Source organism: Thunnus albacares, chromosome 21, assembly GCF_914725855.1.
Source record: "Thunnus albacares chromosome 21, fThuAlb1.1, whole genome shotgun sequence".
NCBI lineage: Eukaryota > Metazoa > Chordata > Actinopteri > Scombriformes > Scombridae > Thunnus > Thunnus albacares.
The window spans coordinates 4,917,057-4,940,273 of record NC_058126.1 but is presented as its reverse complement, the minus strand read 5'-3'; the positions used below and the strand labels follow the sequence as shown (position 1 = coordinate 4,940,273).

Genomic DNA, 23,217 nt, shown 5'->3' with positions numbered 1-23,217 from the left:
GTCTCATTATGTCTAAAATTCCCTTTTATCATGCAGGATGGTGCTTAAAGAATATTAACTAACATTATTAAGATAATAATGTTGTTTTTTTTTTTTAAAACAATACCATAAAAATACAATTCAATACATAATCTTGAGTCAGTTCTAGTGGAGTAACCAAAAAAGCACATGTGAATCATATTTCACATGGGATTTGGTCACATATGTGTACATGTCAGAGATGGAAAGTAACTAAGTACATTTACTCAAGTACTGTAAGTACAATTTTGATGTACTTGTACTTTTACTTGAGTATTTCTATGTTACGCTACTTTATACTTCCACTCCACTACATTTCAGAGGGAAATATTGTACTTTCTACTCCACCACATTTATTTGATTTTAACTAGTTAATCTGCTGAATAAGATTTTACATTAAATAAAATAATGATGAATTTATAAATCAAATTGAATCGTTAAATAATAATCCAGTGGCTCCCAACCTTTTTGTCTTGTGACACCTTATAAAAAATCAGTGTGTAGTTGTGTCTCTTTGTCATGTTGCAGATGTCTATAAGTCGTAAGCAGTTTTCCCTCTAAACTTCTCGCATGGTTTCGTCTCAATAAATGTTCAAATGATCCAATATTTCACCAAAAATCACAGATTACTTTTACTGCAATACTTTAACTACATCAAGCCCATAATACTTATGTACTTGTAGGATTTTTCATGCAGGACTTTTACTCGTAATGGAGTATTTTTACATTGCTGTATATGTACTTTTACCTTAGTCAAGGATCTGCCTTTACACTGCACAGAATATATTACATATACAATACATAAAGTTTTGTTGTTTGTTTGTTTTTTTTAGTGAATCCTGTGAAGTTGAAGAAATCCTGCTTTAATTTGAAAAATAAGAATCTGACAGGAAGTGGCGGAGGAAAGAGTAACATCAGATTGGAGCAACAGGAAGGACGAACTCTCGCGAGTGCAGTTAGGGTTAGGTTATGGTTAGCGTACAAGTCTCGCGAGAGGTAACAGCAAACCGCTGGCACCAACTGAACACAAACGTCAAACTCGAGTTCCGCATTGAAGCAGCTAGCTTCAGCTCCCAAGCCACAGAGGGAGAGAGAGAGGGGGGAAAGTACCAAAACCTCTGCAGTCAGGGGAGACGACAAACCACTGACATGACAGTAAAAACTTATTAATGTCATTGACAATATAAAGACTTTCCTTCGGGACTCGGGAGGACGAATTAAATGTCGAAAGAAGCCGACTAAACTCGCGAAGACGGCAGTTTAATTTAGCAGGTATGAACAACGCAACTTTAAGTTTCGGTTTAAGGGAATTGTTGTTATCTGTCTTGCTTGCTAGCTTACGTATGACATTTAAACACGCCAAAACAATAAAATAAACGTCCTGACAAACTCCTAACAGATAAAAATGTCGCTGTAAAGAAACATAACTGATATATAACGTTACTGGTGTTGTTTTTCACTTCTTGACACAGTTGGCAGCAGTTTGCAGCAGCCTGGACTTTCCCAGGTCGCCGAATGACGAGTTAAAAGTGAAAGTATTGAAGAGTCTTTTGCGCAAAGAGACTTTGTTTTGCTGCAAGTAGCTGACAATTAACAGGCTGCCAAGAATAAGGATATATAGTTTAGACCTTTTTGGTTTTCCCTGCTGTCATTTTACACCTAAATATTCAGCTTTGAGTAAGTTAAACCTTTCCTTTCCTCTGACGTCTCCTGTTTGCCATATAAACTGTAGAACTAATCAAGAGGAATTTTCTATTTACTGTTTCTTGTTTTTAAAAGTTTTACTGGAAATTTAGTTTAAAATGCAGTAATTCATATGTTCATGTTCATTAACTGACCAGCCAATCAACAGAAAAGTTAACACTTCTTTTGATTTAAGGCACAAATGAAGCAAAAAATGCCAATTATTTACTGGTTCCAGCTTCTCAAATTAGGGATGTACTGATCTGACTTTTTCAGTTTCAATACTGATATCGAGTACCGATCCGACACCAGTGTTAAATTAATACTGTGTGTCATTCTTCTATGTCTAAGGCAACATCAGGCTTGCTTTCCTATCTTTGTACGACAAAACGTAACATAAATACATAGATATAAATTTACTTAATGGTTATTTATTAAAATAATGGTGTCTGATACCAGATTGGCTCATTGTCACTGACACTGGATCCAGCTATTTGAGTCAATATCAGACTCATATCCAATCTCAGTATCGGTGCATATCTATCTCTAATGTGAGGATTTGCTGCTTTTCTCTGTTTTATATCATGTTAAACTGCACGTCTTTGGGTTTTGAACTGTTTGTTGAACAGAGCAGTTTGAAGAAGACGTCGCCTTGGGCTCTGGGATTGTGATTGACATTTTTCACTGTTTTCTGACATATTTTATTACTAAATTGATGGTTGATAATGAAAATAATTGTTAGTTGCAGCCCAAAAAACTATAATAAATAGTATTCTTTTAATGTGCAAAAAAAACAAACAAACAGATCTTATAAAATTTTAAAACTTCTTATTGAATTTTAAAGCACGCAAATAAATCAGGGCTTATAAATCATTCATTTTCTGATCAGCTGATTATTCATTTAGTCCGTAAAGTATCAGGAAATGGTGAAAATGCTAATTATGATGCCTTCAATTAGCTGGTTTTGTTTGATCTTAAATTGACACTGAAATCAAACAGAGAAAAAAGCAAATGTATCATTGATTTAAACGATTAATTCATTAACAGAACTGTCGTCTCTGGTTCCGACAGCGATGAACGGCAGCCCTGCGTCGGTCCAGATGGATGAGGTCAGGAGGAGAGCCCAGTCCCTCCTCTCCTCCTCAGGCTCAGCGCAGGATGTGAAGGCAGAGGTTCAGAAGATGGCCGGCATCCCTCTGCCTCCGTCAGAGAAGTACCTGCACTTCACAGCGGAGGCCATGCTGAGGGAGAACACGGCGGGCTGCAGCAGACACGAGGTGAAGTTTCCTAAAAGTCATGTGGATGTGAGAGATACTGACGACTGTACTGAATATGATTCAAGAGGGAAACGATGCAAAATGACACATGACAAACGTTTTTAATGTTTAAAGATTAGCATGAACAACCAGGAAAATGTACGCACACGTTATTATTTTATTTTTTACAAACTTAAAGATGGAAATACTGACATAATCTGGTCATATATACAGTAAACACACAGTTTAGTGCTTTTTAAGTTGTCATTTCTTTTAGATTTTTTAGAAGAGAGAATAGGAATTTTAATCTGGATCAGACATTAATCACAGATACTAACACATGACTCACTATCTCAACCTCTACATCAGACTCAGGAGTCTCTGAGTAGACTGGTCAAGGCCTTGAGTATCCTGGAGAAGTACGGCTGCAACCTGATCTGTCCCGCCAGGCCCAGATACTGGCGAAGCGTCAAGCACAACAACCCCGTCTTCAGAACCACAGTGGACGCAGTCAAGGTAAGAAAAAACCTGACGAGGTGGAAAGTTCAGGTGCAAATCTTCCCGTTTATCGGCTGCTTTTTGCTGTAAACGAAGCCGACGTTCTTGTTGAAATGAACATTTAAACAGCCTTTACCTGCTTACATGAGAATGTCTGAAGGTCGTCCAGCTTCTTGATCTGAGATTAAAATGCTCCGCAGGGCGGCCGAACAGTCCTCTTTCTCTACGGTTACACCAACCAGCAGATAGATGGCCTCAGTTTCCCAGATGAGGTCAGCGAACCGGATACTGAGAAAGTCGTCGCGGTGACGCTGGAGGTCATGACCTTACGGACGGAGGTGGACATGCTCGTTAAGGTTTGTTTTAATCCTGAGGGATTATCTGATCCCTGTAAACATCTGTGATCAGCTGTTTCTGTGCAAGAAATTCACCATGTTCCATTTACTCTTACTTATCTGTGGGGGTGTTTTTTTTGTTGTTGGTCTGTTTAGGGAACACATCCTCACCTAGAAAACTTCAAAGATATCATCCCATATGTCATCCAGCAGGTCTGTACCAACATTATCATGAAACTACAGCGCTACAACCAACAGTCACTTTCATTATCAATTCAACGGCAGATTATTTCCTCGATTAATTGTTTTATCTATAAAATTTCAGACAGTGAAAAATGACTGTTATAATTTCCCAGAGTCAAAAGTGATGTTTTCAAATGTCTTTTTTTGTCTTATCAACAGTCTGAAATCCAAAAATGTTCAGTTTACTGTCATGAATGACACAGAAAAGCGTTAAATCTCCACATTTGAGAAGCTGAAACCAGCAAATTTTGTGCATTTTAGCTTAAAAAAAATGACTAAAACAATGATTTGATTTATTATCAGAATAGTTGCTGTTTATTTAGTTTAGTCAACAAATGAAGATGGTGAACAGAAATGACATATTTGAACATTAAGACATATTCCCACCAGTCAACATCACTGTTGTCTTGTTTCTATATATTCATGTAAATAAATGTGGATTTTCTGCAAAGTGACGATAGTAAATGTGATTATAAGACACAACAAACGGTCCACAACATGTAGTAAATCTATAAATATGAAACAAACAAATCAGCGGCGCTCACAGATATATCTTCTTATTGTTTTTTATTCTGTCCACAATAAAAAACAATAAGAAGTTAGATCTTCGAGTACCTGTGATTTGTTCGTTTCATCTTAACCACAACCGTGCACCCGATACTCTGTTTGTACCAGTAAATCTGTGAATAGGTGATTCACAGTGTTTACATGCACTTTAGAAACCAGGTTACTCAGAGAAACCGGGTTATTTGGGTAATCGTGGAACGTGTTTACATGACCTGTAGTAACCTGGTTACTGTAAATCTGTGTAAACATGCAGCATATTTCTCCTCTACTGTCAACCTTATTTTGGAAGCTTTGCTTACTGATTTGAACTATATTAGTGGTAGAAAACACTGCTTCTGACTTTTTAAACTTTTTTGTGTGTTTATGTGTCTTTATCAGAGCATCGAGAGGCAGAAAGACAGAACGAAGCTTTCTCTCTCTCACACCGCAAGAGTGTGTGAATTTAACAAACAGTCAAATGTTCAGCAGTGGAAACTTATTTAGACTTCTACAAGCTACTACTACTGTGTTAGTGTCACTTTTAGTCAAACTTATAATGGAATTATTTTAAAAACGAGGACGCATCGTTCCATGTAATGATCTCTCCGTTCATCCAGCTGCTCTGCTGTTCTCTCCCTGTCTGCAATATTTAGTTATGCATACATATAAAAACATGATTAGAAACCCACGTACCTGTAAACAGAACCAGTCAGAAGCTTGACTGGTTCTGTACATGGCAGAGAAATCGACATTCTCCTGGAGATATCTACCAGTGGAAATCAGGTGTCTCTAATCCTTTATCCTAATTACAGTAACCAGGTTTCTCCTTTACATGACAGTTAAGTAATAAGCTTTCTGGAGAAAGCCGACTGTATCCTGGTTACTTAAGTGCATGTAAACTGATGCACTGATCATCTGTTTTCATTCATTCATTCATTTTTCTTGAGTGTTGACGTTCACTCTGGTTTCTTCAGGAGAAGCTTGTGAGTGACGTTGTGGTTAGTCCACCTGGAGAAGAGCAGCATGGAGACGAGCCGCAGGTTCTGTCCCCTTCACCTAAACCCACCCAGGCCCCCGTGCACGGACAACCTCTGAAACCATCAACAGGTGAGCCGCCAGCACACCTGACTGCCTGCTTTGATGATTAATGAAACTGTTTTATACTCGTCTATTGATGTTGATATCGTTCAGTTTGCTGAATCAGGCTGTTTAGAGTCTGCTCATCATCGTGAAGAGTTTTTGTTCTTGCTTAATGTGAAAGCTGTTGGTGGTTTCTGTAGCAACAAGTCTAAACACACTTTTTTTTTTTCCTCTCAAGGCGCTCCTACAGCCAGTTATTGCAATTTGTGTGGTGGCACTGTGTCTCTGCTTTGCCCGTCTTGTGACAATAAACCTTTCTGCGATGCATGTGACGACCTCTTCCACCGCCACCCTTCCAGAGCCAATCACAAGAGAGACAAAATACCCAACACCAAACAAGGTATGCCAAATTAGAGGTCATAATAATAATAATAATAATAATAAACATGTTTGTTCAGCAAGAGCAGAAAAGTGTGTTTTTGTTAATTTAATCCCTCTTTTCTGTTGTTTTTCTCATGTTTTTGATCCTAAAGAGACCTGCACCATCTGTGGTCTCTCCGCCGTGCATGCTCAGTGCTCCACATGTGTCCAGAAGTTGTGTCAGAAGTGCGACAGGCTCTTCCACTCTCACCCCGACCGAAAAGGCCATACCCGAACTGTTATCACACCAGCTAAAACATCCAGGTGAGGAGGAGGAGTAAGAGGAGAGGAACTTGAATTTTTCACTTCCTCGTCCCGGCGGCGGTGTTGCGGCCTAATCGTCAGGTCGGAATATACAAAAATAGAAACCAAAACAATCATGACGCTACAAAAAGATGAGGAGTTTCCCTTCATTTCCTCTCACCTCTCTACTGTCTTATCTGCATGAGCAAAGCTGGATGCAAAAAGCCGGACTCGCTCCATAAATCTCTCTCATCTCATGAAAAAATGAATAAAACATTTCAGAGATTCGGTGTGTCGACATGTGAGCCTCTACAGTATTCCACCAGCATTATATGTCAGAAATAAACTCTTCTGCTCGATCCGCTGCAAGGAAACTGCAGTGCCGTGGAGGATGGAAGCAGCTGGAACGTAATTAGAATTTAATTGCCTTTCTGTTGTTTTGCAGTCCGTCTCTGTCACCTTGGCAATGCGCTCATTGCACCACGGTGAACGAGATGCGAGCCGTACTCTGTACGACCTGTGAACGGCCTCGACTCGCCACGGCTGCCGCTACCGCTCAAGAGAGCCCGCTGTCGGTCCCTACATCACCGAACACAGGTGAGATATACATACCTGATAGGTTTATTTAAATGGAATGGAACAAGCAGGACAGTAACGGCAACAAATCAAACTTACAAAACAGCAAACATCAGTTTAATAAAGTGAAGGAATATAAGAGAGTTTTGAGAAGTTTTTAAAAGTCTCAGTTGAGCTGCATAATCTGACAGTAAGAGTTAAACTATTACAAAGTTTAGGAGCAAAGACGGCAAATACTCGGCCTCCCGTCATCTTAAATGGAGCTCTTGGAACATCAGTAGACTCTGCTTAGTCGATCTGAGAGACTTTAAGTTACTATATGGACACAACAGTTGAGAGACGTACTCAGGTGTTTCACCATGTAGAGCATGATAATAAATAATAACTCTTAACGTGTCTTTGTTAGAAGAAAGGTTGCAGCATGTTGATCCATCTGCAACTCAGAGAAGAGAGTACAGAAGCATGGATTAATGTCTCAGCGTTTTAAAAGATAAAATATGTCTGATCCTCGAGATATTTCATGATATATAGACATCTATTAGGAAGGACGACATACAGTAGAAATCATGTTTCTCAGCATCATATATACATATTGTAACAAGATTCTTAACAAGAAGTTACAATAACAAAAAGTGTCTGTATGCAGCAGTGTAATTGTTGTAATTGTGCTTATATCCCTCAGAGTGGCAGTGTAAGAGCTGCACAGTAATGAATCAAGGCAGCAGCATCCTCTGTGAGGTGTGTGAGCGCCCTCGTCTGGCCACTCGCCCGCCTGTCGCCCCGGTTCTGTCCAGCCCAGGATCTCTGTCTGATGCTGAAGCAAAGGTTTGTCTCAGATGGAGAGTTTTTCACAGAGATTTTCATGGATCGTCCTGTTCTTTAAATGACCTGTTAAAATGAAATCAGGAGATTTGCAGGTCTTGAAAAGAATTCAGTCATCACTTCATAACAAAAGTCATAACTTTAACTTACAAAAAGGGTTAGTTAATTATTTTCTCTTGCCTGCTGTAATGTTACTTATTGAATATCGTGTGTGTGTTTGCGGGCAGGAAACATTATACACTTATAAACTACCAGTGAGACTGGTGCAAACTGTTACTACGGCAACTACAGTAGTCAGGAAGCTCATCGTCTTGTAACAGACACGTGTCAATTTTAGTAAAAACTCGAGATAAGTTAAAAGGAATGAATCATCTTTCATTGGTTAATCTATCCATGCATTTTTTGCCGCTTGTCAAGGTCACATTGACTTAATTATTATATGTTGCACAATTAGGAATTATTGTTACATACTGCTGAGAAGTACTTGAAAAAATGTGATATTATAATAATAAAGAATAGTAGGTCATATCCTCCCTACTTGGTTTCCTTCATAGTTTCATACTTTGTCCATTATGATTATGAAACAGATCTTAAATTAAAATTTAAAAGGATTTAAAAGGGTCAAATCTCTTAAATTTAACTAATGAACACTACAGAAACCCTGAATAATGTCACAATTATCAAAGTGTCTACAGAAGATACATAATGTTTGAGTAGTTTTCATTATCGTAGCTTGTAAATCTAAAATAAATTGAAATCTTCCTTGTAGTGTTTTATCTAAATATCTGAATCATATTCCTTTTACCCATATCGTGTCTTTTTTCTTCCTTTTTCTCAGTGGACCTGCCAGTTCTGCACTTACGTCAACACAAAGCCCACCGTGATGTGTGAGATGTGCAACCTGTCCTGTAAAGACTCTGCTGGAGTTTCTCTTCCCGGGTCTCTCCTGCAGACTCCGTCCGTCACCAAATATCAACCTCAGCCCGGCGTGAAACCTCAACCGATGCCCAGAGTCAACCTGGAGCTGAAGAGACAGAAGATGATGAGGGAGGACGGACTCACCCTCATCCACCAGATCAGAGTAGGTCGACTTCTGAAGAATCAATAGAAAATGATTAAGGTGGCATACATGATGATGATGATACACCCTGTTTTTGTTATTCCTAGGAAGCAGAAAAGCGAGGCATCAGCCCCGAGGAAGTGTACGCCGCTCTCTGCACGTGCGGCGGCAGCAACACCAACCCCTGCGACTGGCTGACGTCAGAGCTCCCGCTCCTGCTGGACGAAATCTGCGCCATGGCGGCGTCTGTCCAGCTAAACTACAAAGCGGGAGATTCCGAGATACAGCCGACGACGGCGGCGGAGAGAGAGGGAGAGGAGCAGGAGCAGAGCGGTCCCGTCGTCGCCGGCGAAGGCGGGAAGCTGTCCAGAGCCGAGGCCAAGCTGGCGTGGCTGGCAGTGGGAGGCGACACCGACAGAGCAGTGAGACAGCTGCTGAGAGATCGACAGGTCAAGGTCAGAAAAGTCAGATCTCTATGTAGTAGAGTTTCCTAAAGCCTAAAGTGACGTTTTCAGATGTCTTGTTTTGTCTGAACAACACAAAGATACGACATTTACAATATTAAACAGAGAAAAGCAGCAAATCCTCACATTAGAGCAGCGAGAACCAGAGAATGTTTTTGCTAGAAGCTTCATTTTCTTTCAATCAACTGATTCATTATGCGTCTAATCTTTTCATCTCTAATACTTGTGCAGAGTTTCAGCACCTGCACCTACTGTGTAAAATGTAAACATGTTTTTTACTAAGAGTTCAGAGAAGCAGTGAGTCACATCTTCATCAAAACTCTCTCTGATTGGTCCAGCAGGTATTTAACCAAGCTTGGCAGACACTCTTTTTTTTTAAAAAAAGACTTGAATGTGTAGGTTGTACGAGGCTGTAAATATTTTTGCCGTCACCATTTCTTCACCTGTTATAGTTTAGAAAGTTCCTCAAGCGACTGCAGAATTGGTTTTTATTACAAACATGTAAAGATTCCAAACTTTCTGCAAGTTTATATCACAAACAACACTCAGCAGAATATTGTGATGCAGACTTTTACAAAAGATAATAACCTCGTCTGGTTCAGGTATTTTCCGAGGAGTCTGTCTTTACTCATGCATGGACAGTACATGAGGGGGAGCAGGATATCAACAAGTGTTTCAACTAGAGTTTAATAAGTAGCTTTTTACAGCTGAAAGGAGAACGAGAGAAAACAGGAGGTCTTTTATCCTCGGGCACGCCGACCTCCAAAGAGGAACAGACGAGGACGGTCTGAGGAATGCTGGTAGTGACACGTAGGAGTGTCGACCCCGGTTAATGAGTCGAATGTAGAAACTGCCAGGAAGAACTCATTTAACTTACGGGAAGGAGAACAGGACAGCAAATGATTATCTTATAAAGGCTCGTACAGAGTTCAACAGGCGTATTGTATCTTTATAATATTCCCTTTTATACGCAAACGTGAGGTTTTATGTTCATGCTGGCGGTTGGGATGCAGCGGCTTGAACGATTAGTCGGGTAGCTAATCAGCAGAAAGTGGTTTCATCTTCTCAAATGTGACAATTTGCTGTTTTTCTTTGTCATAGATGACGGTAAATTGAGTGTGAAAGCCAGATGAAACAAGCAAACTGAAGACTTTGCCTCTGATAAATTGTGAACGCCATTTTTTTTCACTTTTATTTACATCTCATAGACTAAAGTGTTGTGGTTTGTCCACCGCTTACAAGATAATACATCGGCGTTGTGGCTGACTTTTATTCAGTTTTAAGCCACATTTTTACAACAAATGTTTTAGATCTTGGTCGTTTTTAACTGTATCTTTTAACCAGTTGAAGGTTTTTAGTCATCAGACGTGAGCAAACGTTAGCAGCAGCTCAGCTAACAGCCCCTCCTGGACGTCCTGTGCCTGCTGAACAGCATCAGAGAAACACTGATTTTATTTTTATTCAGTGTTTTTACCAGTTTTAATCACCGGATCTGTTTGTTCTGGAGAGGAGGAGACCTCTGCAGATAATTCAGCTCCCAGTAAAAACATCCTGAACAACGAACACTAAAATAATCCTAACCCGAAGAAGCTGGTTGTTTAACAATAAAGACAACAACTCCCATGATCCCACGCTACTTCACAACATCATCAAACTCCGTCTTCTGTTGTTGTTTTGATTGAGAGACTCCTAGCAGCAGAAATTACACATCGAGTGTTTAATTCCTCACTTATAACTCATCTGTTATATATATATTGCAGATGTTTTGACTGTAACTTCCCTCCCTGCTCTGCTCTGCTCTGCTCTGCGTGTTTGTCTGCAGATGAGGGAGCTTCACTCTCTGGGCTTCAGAGACGTTTCCCAGTGTGAGGAAGCCTTGAGGCAGAGCGGAGGAGAGGTGAAGGGGGCTTTGTCTCATCTTCAGCGCCCTCTCCTAGAGCCCTTCCACCAGCGCATCTGGACCGACCAGCCCGAGCCGCCGATCGATCCCAAAAATCCAGACAAACAGGTTCGTTTACATGAGAAATTACCTTCAAGGCTTTTAGTGTTCACACCTGCACCTGTGCCGACGTTAGCGTGAAATGTTTTCATGCAGTGAAATGAAAAGTTTTGGGGTGTGGCGTTTTTTTTTTAATTTGTTTTCTCGCTCGCACCCCCGCGCAGAGGATGTGCCGGCGTCTGCTTGCACTGTACGACCTGCCCAGCTGGGGGCGCTGCGAGCTCATCCTGTCGTTGCTCCAAGAACCGGGAGTCACTTACTCCCTGGAGGACGTAGTGCAAGCCGTCAAAGAGTCGCACGACAAAGACTTCATCAGGCGTCTCCTTAACAACGAGTGCCCCTGCTGTCTGAGCATCTTCCCCCGCAGCAAGGTGAGACGGCGATGAGAGGAAAGTGATGATTCAGACTTTCCACCCGCAGGTTGACTGACAGCATCAGATGAATGAAACCTGTTGTTTTATGTCTTATCTTAAACCAAGAATCTTATACAGGGCAGAATTATATCACATTTACACATCACATGTATGTAAATTCTACCTTTTTTTACATACACAGCAAACATAAAGAAACAACTACACGTAAAAAATTAAAGAAAGTTTAGTAACCTGCAAATTATATTAATAAATTCACATGGATTGAAGACCATACAGATGGGTTAAATTAAAAAATAGTTCAATGCAATAATAGTAAATATGTCATTTTTGAATCTTTATACTTTTTGAACAAAGTACAAATACAGTAAGAATTCCTGCTTAAAAAAACAAGACTTTTGATGAAATATAAAAATATCTTTGTATGCATTTAGTGAGAAAATGCACATAAGATTAGATGCATCTGAATTTATTCATCTTTTTGTATATCAATATTTAATCATTAAGAGTATCATGATGTTGATTTGACATATTGAGACAATTAACCGACTGCTTCAACATCAGCTCTTCTAGATAACTGGAGCACCTTTAAATCAATGACTTTAATTTTTGATTACTCTTGATCTACTTTAGATTTACTGCTTTTGTCAGTTGAAGCGTTCAGAGACTAAAGATGACTGATATATAACGTTCTGTATTTTATTTCATGAACTTGCATACTTCAGTAAAACTGATTTAATTAAAAGAAAGAGTTCAGCATCTATTTGACAGCCGTTTATTTCTTCTTTCCTCCTCCGCTCGTCTTTCAGATGCAGTCGCTGACTTCCTGTCAGTGCTCCGTGTGCCACGAGTGTTTCGGCCAACACTTCACCATCGCCGTGCGAGACAAGCACATCAGAGACATGGTCTGTCCCGTCTGCAGCGAACCGGACATCAACGACCCCGAACAACTGGACAGCTACTTCTCCACGCTGGACATACAGGTGAACCGAGAGACGACACGCTTCTGATCGGCTGTTTCACCGCGAGATTCAAAACTCTCTTCCTGATGATAAGAATGAATAATAACTTATAAATGTCAGGAAATCCAGTTTGATTACCTGTCAGGAAACCAGCTGGGGCCAGATGTGTAAACGACACGTACGCACAAAAACCACACAAACTGGTATTTATAAAAACAGAACGTGCAGACCAGAGATCAGCCAGTGATATGATCTTTTGCAGATGCCAATCAAAGATGCATCTATAAACATAATATTGTTTACTTTTAATTTACACAGTATGCATCATATTTATTTCACTATGTGAGTGTGAAACACCCTGTAAAGTCTGCTTCCATGCGAGCGCTACAAACTAAACTATGTTGCTGATGTTTATTTAAATTATGATGAGTCATCCCTGCAGATGATGATGATTTACAGGTAAAGAATGAATCATATTATAAATAGCCACACCGATGTGCCAAATGGGCTAATGACAGCTGTTCTGCAGGTTTTAGAGAAACTCACTGGTGCGAAACAATCGCTGTTTGTTTCATCGAGCGGTTTAAAGACGGGCGGAGCAGGCAGCATGTTGATATGAAAACGGCAGATAAAGGTCTCTAATTGTGAGAGTGGAACGACAAGCACGTACGACTGGTTCCCCAGTGACGTGCACACACACACACACACACGGCGTAGTGCATATTTCTGTCTTTGTGCGTACACACAGTTGTAGTCGTGAATCTAGACGGAGTTTTATGCATCCGGCCCCAGATGATCATTTCAATCTGCTCATTTAAAAGCTGCAGAGGAAGAAGAAGCATCCAGCAGCATCGCGTTGCCCTCAACTGGGGACACTCGACGTTAACGCTGATGTAATTTGCACGTTGAGATCTGATCAGCGTGGGCAGGATCGAGATAACAAGAATACTTAATTATCCCTGGTGTAAATGCAAAAAGAGTCCTTTGTTGAGATGTCACTGAGCAGATATCGTATCCTGATACGAACTCATAATAACACCAGATGGAAATCAGTATTTAATGAGTACGCAAGAGGGGAAGTCCAGTCCAGTGTGTGTAACGTCGTATTCAGGTCATATCAGTCCTCCCGTTGGTGTGAATTGGGGTAGTTTGTTGAGGCTGCGGCGGCCAATCACAGCTGGCGATCAGACTGATCAAAGCTGTACAGTCCTGCCATGAGGAAGGGCAGAGATGTTACTGTGCAGAAGGGGGAGGACATTTCTCTTTGTTTGATAACAATAAAAGGAAAGTCAGGCTTCCCGACTCATTTTTAAAAAAAAAAAAAAAAAAAAAAAGAGCAGCTGTGGTCGAGCGAGCTAGAGAGTGAATGAAGAGAGGGAGCAGGAAGCCGGATAATCAGATTAATGAAATGTTGTTTTCTGATTGTTTCACAGCGGTTACAAACACCTCCTCAACCCTGCAGCTGTGCACCACAAAGCCTGATTTAGTGTGAATACGACCCAATAAATCACCGATAAAAACCCTGAATCAACAGCTAACAGGAAGAGAAGCAGGTTTAAGGGTTTATCTCTCGTCACTTTTGCTTTAAACAGTTCAGTTTGTAACATCCGGTGTGTCGTTTGTCCAGCTGCGGGACTGCTTGGAGCTGGACGTGTACGAGCTGTTTCATAAGAAGCTGACGGAGCACGCGCTGATGAAGGACCCCAAGTTCCTGTGGTGCTGTCATGTGAGTCGGCCGCTGGTCGCAGTATCGCACACGCCCTCCTTCTTCCCTGTCGCTCTGTCAGCTTACACGCTATGCTTTACAAACTTATTTCTCTTTTTATTTAGGTTATTTTTATCTGTCGGGCTGCTTGAGTTCACTGTAGTTGATTCACACATCATTACATCAGCACATTTTGTGCCGAAGGCAGCAGTTTAAGTGTTACTAGTACAGGAAAGTTAGACAGAAGTGAAAGTTATAAGAATCTACTGTAAAAACACTACTGCTACACTTCTCATTTTAAGAGATGCTGCAGCAAGTTTAGTGATTCTTCAGTCTTCAAATGTATTTAAATTGCAGAACATAACATTTACAAACATCGATAGACATTTACATGCCAAATTCTTTCCAAAAATAACAGTGTAAGAAAAGCAAACATCTGTTTTTAAATACTGTCAATCAGCAACTTGATGACATCATAGCGGAAATGAGGAGAAACCGCAATGCGCTGTGGGTAACCTGCATCGTTGATCACTCACCCCTTCGGCCCTCGAAGAGACGACGTCACAAAGTTCAGTCACACAGGTGCCGAGGCGAAGTCGACGAGACTAACGAAACGCAGCCACTGTCTTTTTTTATTTATTCAACACCTACATTACCCACAATGCAGCTGACGGTCCAGTCAGAGATTCAGGTGTGTTATGCTAGTAGCGGCTAATGTAGCCTGGAGCTGCAGATGTCTGTTAACCTCACTGTTTCTACCTTCACACCTAAAGATTTTTATCATTTTCAAACATTTGTAGTCTTCAGTCCAAACACAAAAGACTTTATACTACTTTTTTTATAATATACGTATCCAGTACTCCCCAAACACTGGAAACACTTTATGATCTGTACAATCAGTTCTTTGTATTTTATGTGAGTGAACATTTAGAATATTTATCACAGATTTGTTCTCAAGGTCAAGAATGAATCTCTACACTCACATTTTAAAGCCAAACTATCTGCAGCCGTGTCTCTTGTCTGATTTCATCTTCTCACTTTGCAAATTCTGTTTCTAGCAACTTTTATACAAATAAAAACCATTTAATCCGATGGTCCTGTTTCTATCTGCCTCAGTGCACCTCCGGGTTTATCAATGAAGGAGACCAGCTGAAGGTCACCTGTCTGTCCTGCCACAAGAGTTTTTGCGCTCAGTGCAAGAAACCTGTGAGTATCACGATTATCTCATCTAACTTAGGAAGTGAATATTGCAGGAAAGGGGCTGGTTAATGAAGTCACTCTGTGCTTGTGATGTTGTAGTGGGAGCCGCAGCACCAGGATCTGTCCTGCGAGCAGTTCCAGCAGTGGAAGAGAGAGAACGATCCGGAGTACCAGCGGCAGGGCCTGGCGGGTTACCTGAGAGACAACGGCATCAGTGAGGCTCACCACAGAGTTTACCTACAACCACAAGTTTCATTTCAGCTTTTCCCTCGTTTCCTCCACCTTTATTTATACACCAGTCAACCGCGACCGCCACAGTATTTATAACTCATTTAGCACTTTGCTTTTTGCCTGTTTTTAGGCTTTTTTTGGTAGTTTGTGTTTTTTATAATCACTTTCTTTATTACATTTTGTCACTGTGCAAATGAAATCTACTTCACATAATCAGTTAAAGCTGCATTAAAAGACTCTAGTTTGTGATTTAAACCGATGCATCAGACGTAGTTTATTAATAAAGTTTTGAATAAGTGGATTTACCTGGATGTCCCTCTTGCAGCTTGTCCTCACTGCCGCTTCCCGTACGCGCTGACGAAAGGCGGCTGCATGCACTTCACCTGCTCCCAGTGCAGGTACGAGTTCTGCAGCGGCTGCAACAACCCCTATCACAAGGTGAGTTCAACGACATCATCAACACAGAGGCCTCAGTTCAACCCGCTGAAGGTTTTTACTGTAAACTTCTGTTTGTTTTGTAGGTAAGTCTTGAATTTAATTTACAAGTCTTAGTCTTAAATATTTTCTCCTGCCTGTTTAATCGTTAAACAGATATTAAATTGTCTTCGATGTGGCATTAAAAGGTTTTTAAAAGTCCTGGATTTAACTGGGTGAACCTGCAGAAACTTCTCCTCTGTTCTGGTTTAATTTACATGCTGTCGTGTCTGCAGGTTCAGACATGCAAATCTTTCAAATGTCCTTCCTGGAAACATCTCAGCCCACATTTGATTTTTATCACAATAACTTGAACAGTCGTTTCTTTTTTTTCTTGGTGCAAAGAAGTAAAAGGACATAAACACAAAGAGGTGGAGACATAATGTACCAGACAGCTGCAACAATTAACGGATCAGTCCATCAACAGAAAATTAATCAGCAACTATTTTGATCATCAAATAATCATTTTAGTATTTTATTTAAACAAAAAAGCCAAATATTTGCAGGTTTCAGCTTCTCACACGTGAGGATTTGATGCTTTTTTTTTAACATACATGATAAATATACTAAATATTCTTGGTTTTTGGACTGTTGGTCAAACTAAACAAGACATAAAAAATAATCTGCAGACTAATTGATAACAAAGATAATCAGAAGTTGCAGCCGTACAAACAACGTAAATATAATAAAACATAATGTTTACATTCAAATGGAGGAAACATGAGAAGAACCAGACAATAGACAGTGATAATATGTTTTGTAATACATATGAACAATTAAATAAGGGGCTACAGTTTGTTGGGGGGGTGTAGACGCCACTAAGTTGTCCCTACAGGAAACAGAGATTGTGTAAGTTTGCAATTTTTCTAAATTACCACAACTTTTACACATGAAAGGGTCGAATGAAAAGACGACTTGTGATGTCGACCAACTGTCAACTCTTCTTACATCATCGCAGCGTACAGGAACTGCAGTTTTACCACAAAAAAAGCACAAACTGTATCACAATTTTTGAGAGAAACCAAAGCAAAATTGAGATTTTTTTGGCTGCAATAATCAGAAAAAAACTTAATAAATAATAATAAATAAATAAAAACGTTTAGTTGTGTGAAAGAGGCAAAGTCTATAAATGAGATATTCACTAAAATAAAACAAGTTAAATAGTGTTGCACTCACTCACTAACTGACTTGTCTCGTGTCTGTATTTGTATCTCTCTCTGTTTCTCTCTCTGGGTCTTGCAGACTGGATGTAAGACGGCTCAGTGTAACTACCCCGGCCTGCACGCTCATCATCCTCGTGACTGTCTCTTCTATCTCAGAGACTGGGAGCCAAACAGACTGCAGGACCTGCTGCAGGTAAACATGCTGCTGATATGTTTTAGTTCAGATCAGATCAGATTCCACTCCTGTGTTACATCCTCCTTCCACGCACCGTTTGACTGTCAGAGTAAAACAATCTGAATAAACATACGAGCGGATAGATTCATATCAGAGGTTTGAACTATAAATAATTGGTAACGTTTGTGTCCTCTCCCCCCCTTCAGCGGAGCGGCGTGGAGTTCAACACAGATGCTTCTAATGGAACACAGACTGGTAAAACAGCTTCTAGTTCATCAGCAGAAAACATCTGTTTCCTTCTTCCTGCTCTTCGTCATCACGTTGAGAAATTATAGAAATAGGAGTGAAATATTTCCCCTCAGAGTTATCACACATCCTGGTACTCTGACACAAGTTAGATGACATTTAACTAAAAAAAAACTTCTCTGATCTGGTCTCATCACACTGACCCGACTGCCTCTTTTATACACACATAAATAAGCACATAAATAAGCGTCTAATCTCATTTTAATAGTTTCCAATTGAATCTATTAAAGCAATAAAAAGATACTTTCTCACATGTGTGAGTGACTTGTCTCTCTCTGCTCTCAGATGCTTGTGGTGTGATGGAGCAGAAAGATGAAGGAGGTCAGCAGACTGATTCACCGTGTGGTATCCAAACACAGCCGGGACAAGCTGGACTCTGCGAGTGAGTGTGTATGTGTATGTGTATGTGTATGTGTGTGTGTGTGTGTGTGTGTGTGTGTGTGTGACGCTGCCACCGCAGCTGCTGCCGAATCAAACTGGGAAAACAAAGACGGCAGCTGTAGTCTAATAAATTGCCGACAAGGGTTGCTTGTCTGCTCCAGCCAGCAGACATTTCAACAAGGAATTCCCCGCTGTTTTGAAATTATACTGGAAAAATCTGGTAAAACCAGTCATTTAGACACCACTAGTAATAATGAAGAAGAGTCCAGCTGCAGATGAAACGTCTCCACGGGTCGGTAGAGTCTCGTTTTACCGTCTCGGGTCTGGTTAATACCTGAGAAAACGGCGCGTTTTGAGGCGAGAGGAGAATGAAAACTGTAACGTGAAGAGAGGCGTTCTGTACAGACATGAGGAACAAGTTCATGTAAAAAAAAAAAAAAGGGAACAAGAGAGTAAAATCAGCTGATTGGTGCGGCTTTATGCAGATAGTCGAAGCTGAAGCTGAACTTATTTCAGAGAAAATCTCAAGTCTACAAGATTTATGCTGTTAAACTCATTTTACATGTTTGATTGACAGATATTAGACAGGTTAGAAGATACTTTTGTTTATATACATTAATTTGTCTTGAAGCATATAAACAAATCATTTTAAGTTCTAAGACTTTACATTCATTCTTATTATTATATAACATAGCTGCTCTTTTCCACTGCAGCTTCTTGTTAATTAATCAATTGAAAATGTCTGCACATCTGCTACCACCTCTCCTGCAGACCTCGTTCCTGTTAACTTCATGTCTCATGACAGAGTTCTTGTAGTTATACCAGTAAATACTAAAATAAACCAGTAGGATAAACAGGGGTTAACTGTGGGCGTCGGCCTGCTGGGAAAGGTCACATAAACACATGTCATAGATCATCTGGAGTAAAACTGAAAGAACAATATTTTCATTTTCATTATAGTGATTTTTCCCACGCGTGCCTGAACACGCACTGTCATCAAAAACTGATTCAGACACAATTGTTTACTTTTGGTGTCTTTTTTTTAAATCCTGAAGCCACATTTAACATAAACTACTGTTCTCACAATTACAAATGTGTTTTCTGAACATCAAGTTATGTTTTCCCAGTTGTACTTCCATCGGCTTCCCTTATTTTATCTACTTAAAGCTGATTTTTTTTAGACCGAAGTTACCACACCGTTGGCTTCTCGTCTTACTTTCCTCCTGGGGATCCCTCAGTCTTCCTGTTGGCTCACAGACACGGAGTCCCTCTGAAGGAGGTCTGCAGTCAGACTCATCTTGGAAAAACAAGCACATTCTTTCACTGTTAGGTCATTTCGGTCCATCTGGATAATGTTTAAGACATTTACTGGGAGGTAATGGAGTTTGGGGGGTATAAGATGTATGAACCGAGTATGAAGGAGACAAAACAGGTAGATAATTCTGTGTTTTGATGACGTCTGTGTGTCTGCAGGAAGCACTACAGGGAGTATCTGGTCAGTCTGATTAACGTTCACTCCGTGGACCCCGCTCCGCTCTACGACGCCCAGGAGCTGACCCGAGCCTGCGAGAGATACCAGGTGGACACTCAGAGAGGAGAGAATGAGGACGACAACGCTTACCACGCTCGACTGCTCACGGTGAGAAACCTCGCCACACAGGTCGGGGGCGTCTTACTCAAACTTCAGAAGAAGAAGAAGGAGGAGGATGGTTTACTGGCAGGATGATTCTGGCCTCCTCCTCCTCCTCCTCTTCTCCATGTGTGGCTGCGAATGTGGCTCTCTGCCTTTTTTATGCAACACTTTGTGTATAAATCATGTTTAACAAAGAACTTGTGTTTTTTATTCCTCCTCACAGAGACTGATGGAGGTTCCTCTTGGAGAAAAAGTTCCTCGAAACAAATAAAGACTCCCGAACGTAGCGCAGAAATCAACCTGAAACATCCAGAGAGAGATGTGATGATGGAGAATTTATACACACGGAGGATTTTGAACAGCAAGAATTTAAATGAAGTGCCGTATTTGGTTTGCAGCTCTGACCAATCACAGACTGCTGTGTCTGATATTAAAAAAAACACATTTACATGGCCTGTTCTCACAGTTGAAGGTTAATGTTTTATGTCCCTGTTGATCATAAAGAAACAGATTTTAAAGAGAGAAGAAGAAGAAGAAGCTGTTGGAAAGGAATTACCTGCTTCTTTGTGATTTTCTACTCAGTTTATCTCAGACAGTTTTTTGCAAAATGTTGTAAGTACATCCGATGTTTTCTGTCTTCAAAAAGCAACTTATTTATGGTGACTGAGGTTTGAATATCGATCTCTTATACCTGAATGAAGAAAGGCTCTTTTTTTATAAGCTGGCTGGAGGCTCAGAGGTTTTCAGAGAACTATTTTGGAGATGTATGTTAAGTATCTGTGTCATAACGTCGGAGGATATTAAAGAATGATTTACTATCTAAATAAAGTGCTGATATTTTGAGAGTTGAGGCCTTTGTTGAAAGTTTATCCTATCAGAGTTTTGTTTTTCTGTGCTGCTTTATTTTTGATGGAGAAATGAGAAATAAACTTAATTAATAAATAACGATGGAGTGGAAATGTGGATTTGTTCACTTTGCTGCAACAAGTGTGAAATTGATCCATAATAACGTTTTGACGCCGCAGAAAGATTTCATGTCACTTTCATGTCATTACTGCACTTAAGTACAATTTTAACTTAAGTAAGATTTTGAATGCAGGACTTTTACTTTGTTAAATTGTTAAATTTGATTTACTAAGAATGAAAATACTTCTAGAGTAAGCAGAGAGTAACTAACTGTTGAAGGGAGGAGTGATGTTTGCTGCTAATTAAAGATTATAATTGTAAAAAAGGACAGAAGAGAACAATAAGAGATGAGTAGATATATATAAATATACATTATATTGCACAGAAATACATCTGAAACTCAAAATACTTTCTTAAATTCCACTTGTACTCTCTTAGATTTGTATTTTTCTCTAATTTTTACAGCTGAAATTTACACACAAATTTACCTTAATGTGAAAAAAGAGGAAGATACTTCAGGAAGAGCAACAGATGACGGAAACTTCTTCACTGTTACAAGATCAGAACTGAATACTATCAACTTTAAAATGATAAAATACTGAGACTTTTTTTAAAACCCTGTATTTTTTTTTGTTCTCAGATATTTTTATTGAGCCAAAGAAGCTCATATATATACATACAGTAGCTTGTTGTGTAAATAAAAATTGATAAAGATATGTATATACTCAATAAAAGAGACATAAAATAAACCTAAGAATAGGAATATTAATTCTCTTCCTTTATCTTTTCCCTCAGTCATCCTTATTGTCCAAAACTTCTCCTGTTTCTGTTTCCCTTTAGATAAAACAGGAAACTGTGTATAAATATAATAGTGTAAATAAATATAATGAGTGATAAAACACTGTATTTTTTAAGTAATGTGGACATTTATACATATATATATTTAAAATTGGGACATTTAAGCCAAGGACCCCTCAACTGACAGACTTTTATCTTTTAGATGTTTTATTAGTCTGTGTGTGTTTTCCTTCTCTTTCATTTCCTCATTACAGTTTTTCTCGATCTCTTACACGCTATAACTGAGCCCCATGACGCCATCTATTAAAACTATAAACACCTAAGATTCTCCTGTTTTCACTCAAGTTCTCGTTTAGAAAAGACCTAACGTTCAATATCACAGCCGGAAACCAGTTAACACACAATTAACACATAATAAAAACACATAAAAGTCTAAATTACTCACCAATAGAAGCTCAGGATAGAGAGATAACGGGGTCAAAGGTCAGTTCACCCACAAAGACCTGAAGGCAGAATAAATGTGATTTTATTTCTTTATGTACAAACTGTTTTTATTGGTTTTTATCAGTAAATACATGGAAATTTACTGTACGTTTACTTTTTTACTCAATTTCAGTTTATTTTACAACAGTAAACTGAGGAATTAAACATCTTTAAAAATGTATACATGTGCTGTGTCTTTATATTGTGTTCATCATGTAAAGAGGTTGTTCTGGGAGGAAACCATTAAACCATTAGTCATTCCAGTATCAGGTTTTTACACTAACGTGTTTTGAATTGATCTAACCAGTGTGTAACAGCTGTTTTTTTTGTGTGTGTGTATCTGATGGCTTTTGTGTGAAGTTTGAAGTTTGGTTTAGATGTAAGATTACACCATTTTTGAGTGTGCAGTTATGTTTGTGTTTAGGGAAATGAGGCATAATTAAGAAGAAATGCGTCTCAGCAATTGAGAAAAAAAAAACTGTAAAAGTAGCAACACTGCAGTCAAGTAAAAATAAATAAGTTCTACAGTGTTATAACCTAGAGAGACACAGGGACTTACATTTTACTTTACTTTTTTTTTAACTTTACTTTTAAGTTACCAACTATTTTGGTGACTGATTAATTGTTTAAAATATTTTCTGATTCCAGCTTCTCAAATGTGACACCAACTACACACTTTTTGTGTATTTTATGGCTTTTTTGTGACGTCTGAAAGCAAAGCTTGGCTTAGATGTAACTGTATGTTTACTGTATTCTACATTCTTTGCAAATTTTTACAGTAAATTTACCTTTTTGTTCACTCAATTTCAGTTTATTTTAATGCAGAACACTGAGGAATTAAACTATTTTAACACGTATACATGTGTTGTTTTTCTTTTATATTGTATTCATCATGTAAAGAGGTTATTCATGACTTTTGAGTGTACAGTTATGCATTTGTGTTTGGAGTTTTAGGAAATGGAGCATAAATGTAAATACAACCGGAAACACTGTATTTTATTTTTTAAAGTAATGTAGATATTTAAAAAAAAAAAGAGAGGGGGGAACATATAAGAAATAACTTAAATAAAACACTGCTTTGATGTGTTACATAATACATAACCTGCACAATACACGGTGTTTCCGGTGTGTTTGTCGCCCCCTCGCGGGCCGCACGCGGACCCGTTTCTTGTAAGTCACGTGACTT

At 39.3% G+C, this 23,217-nt stretch overlaps 1 protein-coding gene and 1 long non-coding RNA gene across 2 annotated transcripts; one reads left to right on the top strand and one right to left on the bottom strand.

Moving 5' to 3' along the window:
• Positions 1-1,028: 1,028 nt before the first annotated feature.
• Positions 1,029-20,789, top strand: LOC122972947 (E3 ubiquitin-protein ligase RNF31-like). The gene is made up of 24 exons (XM_044340379.1): positions 1,029-1,290; positions 2,773-2,978; positions 3,327-3,473; positions 3,656-3,811; positions 3,947-4,003; positions 5,554-5,686; positions 5,898-6,059; positions 6,193-6,343; positions 6,768-6,919; positions 7,581-7,723; positions 8,559-8,801; positions 8,888-9,235; positions 11,067-11,252; positions 11,408-11,614; positions 12,424-12,597; positions 14,204-14,302; positions 15,398-15,487; positions 15,581-15,695; positions 16,038-16,150; positions 17,429-17,542; positions 17,731-17,779; positions 18,116-18,212; positions 19,685-19,850; positions 20,068-20,789. The coding sequence occupies exons 2-24, from the start codon at positions 2,775-2,777 to the stop codon at positions 20,113-20,115; spliced, it is 3,354 nt and encodes a 1,117-aa protein (XP_044196314.1). The 5' UTR covers positions 1,029-1,290; positions 2,773-2,774; the 3' UTR covers positions 20,116-20,789.
• Positions 18,929-23,139, bottom strand: LOC122972951. Its single transcript, XR_006399881.1, has 2 exons — positions 21,994-23,139; positions 18,929-19,508 (listed from the first exon to the last, which is right to left on the bottom strand). It is a non-coding gene; the product is annotated as an uncharacterized LOC122972951 (long non-coding RNA).
• Positions 23,140-23,217: the final 78 nt, after the last annotated feature.

What these genes read in the sequence shown, in the direction of transcription:
- LOC122972947 (XM_044340379.1), top strand. Translation starts at nt 2,775, where the DNA reads ATGAACGGCAGCCCTGCGTCGGTCCAGATGGATGAGGTCAGGAGGAGA. An exon ending in CCTGAGAGACAACGGCATCA is followed by an intron (nt 15,696 to 16,037) that starts GTGAGGCTCACC and finishes TCCCTCTTGCAG; the next exon opens with CTTGTCCTCACTGCCGCTTC. An exon ending in TTCTAATGGAACACAGACTG is followed by an intron (nt 17,780 to 18,115) that starts GTAAAACAGCTT and finishes CTCTGCTCTCAG; the next exon opens with ATGCTTGTGGTGTGATGGAG.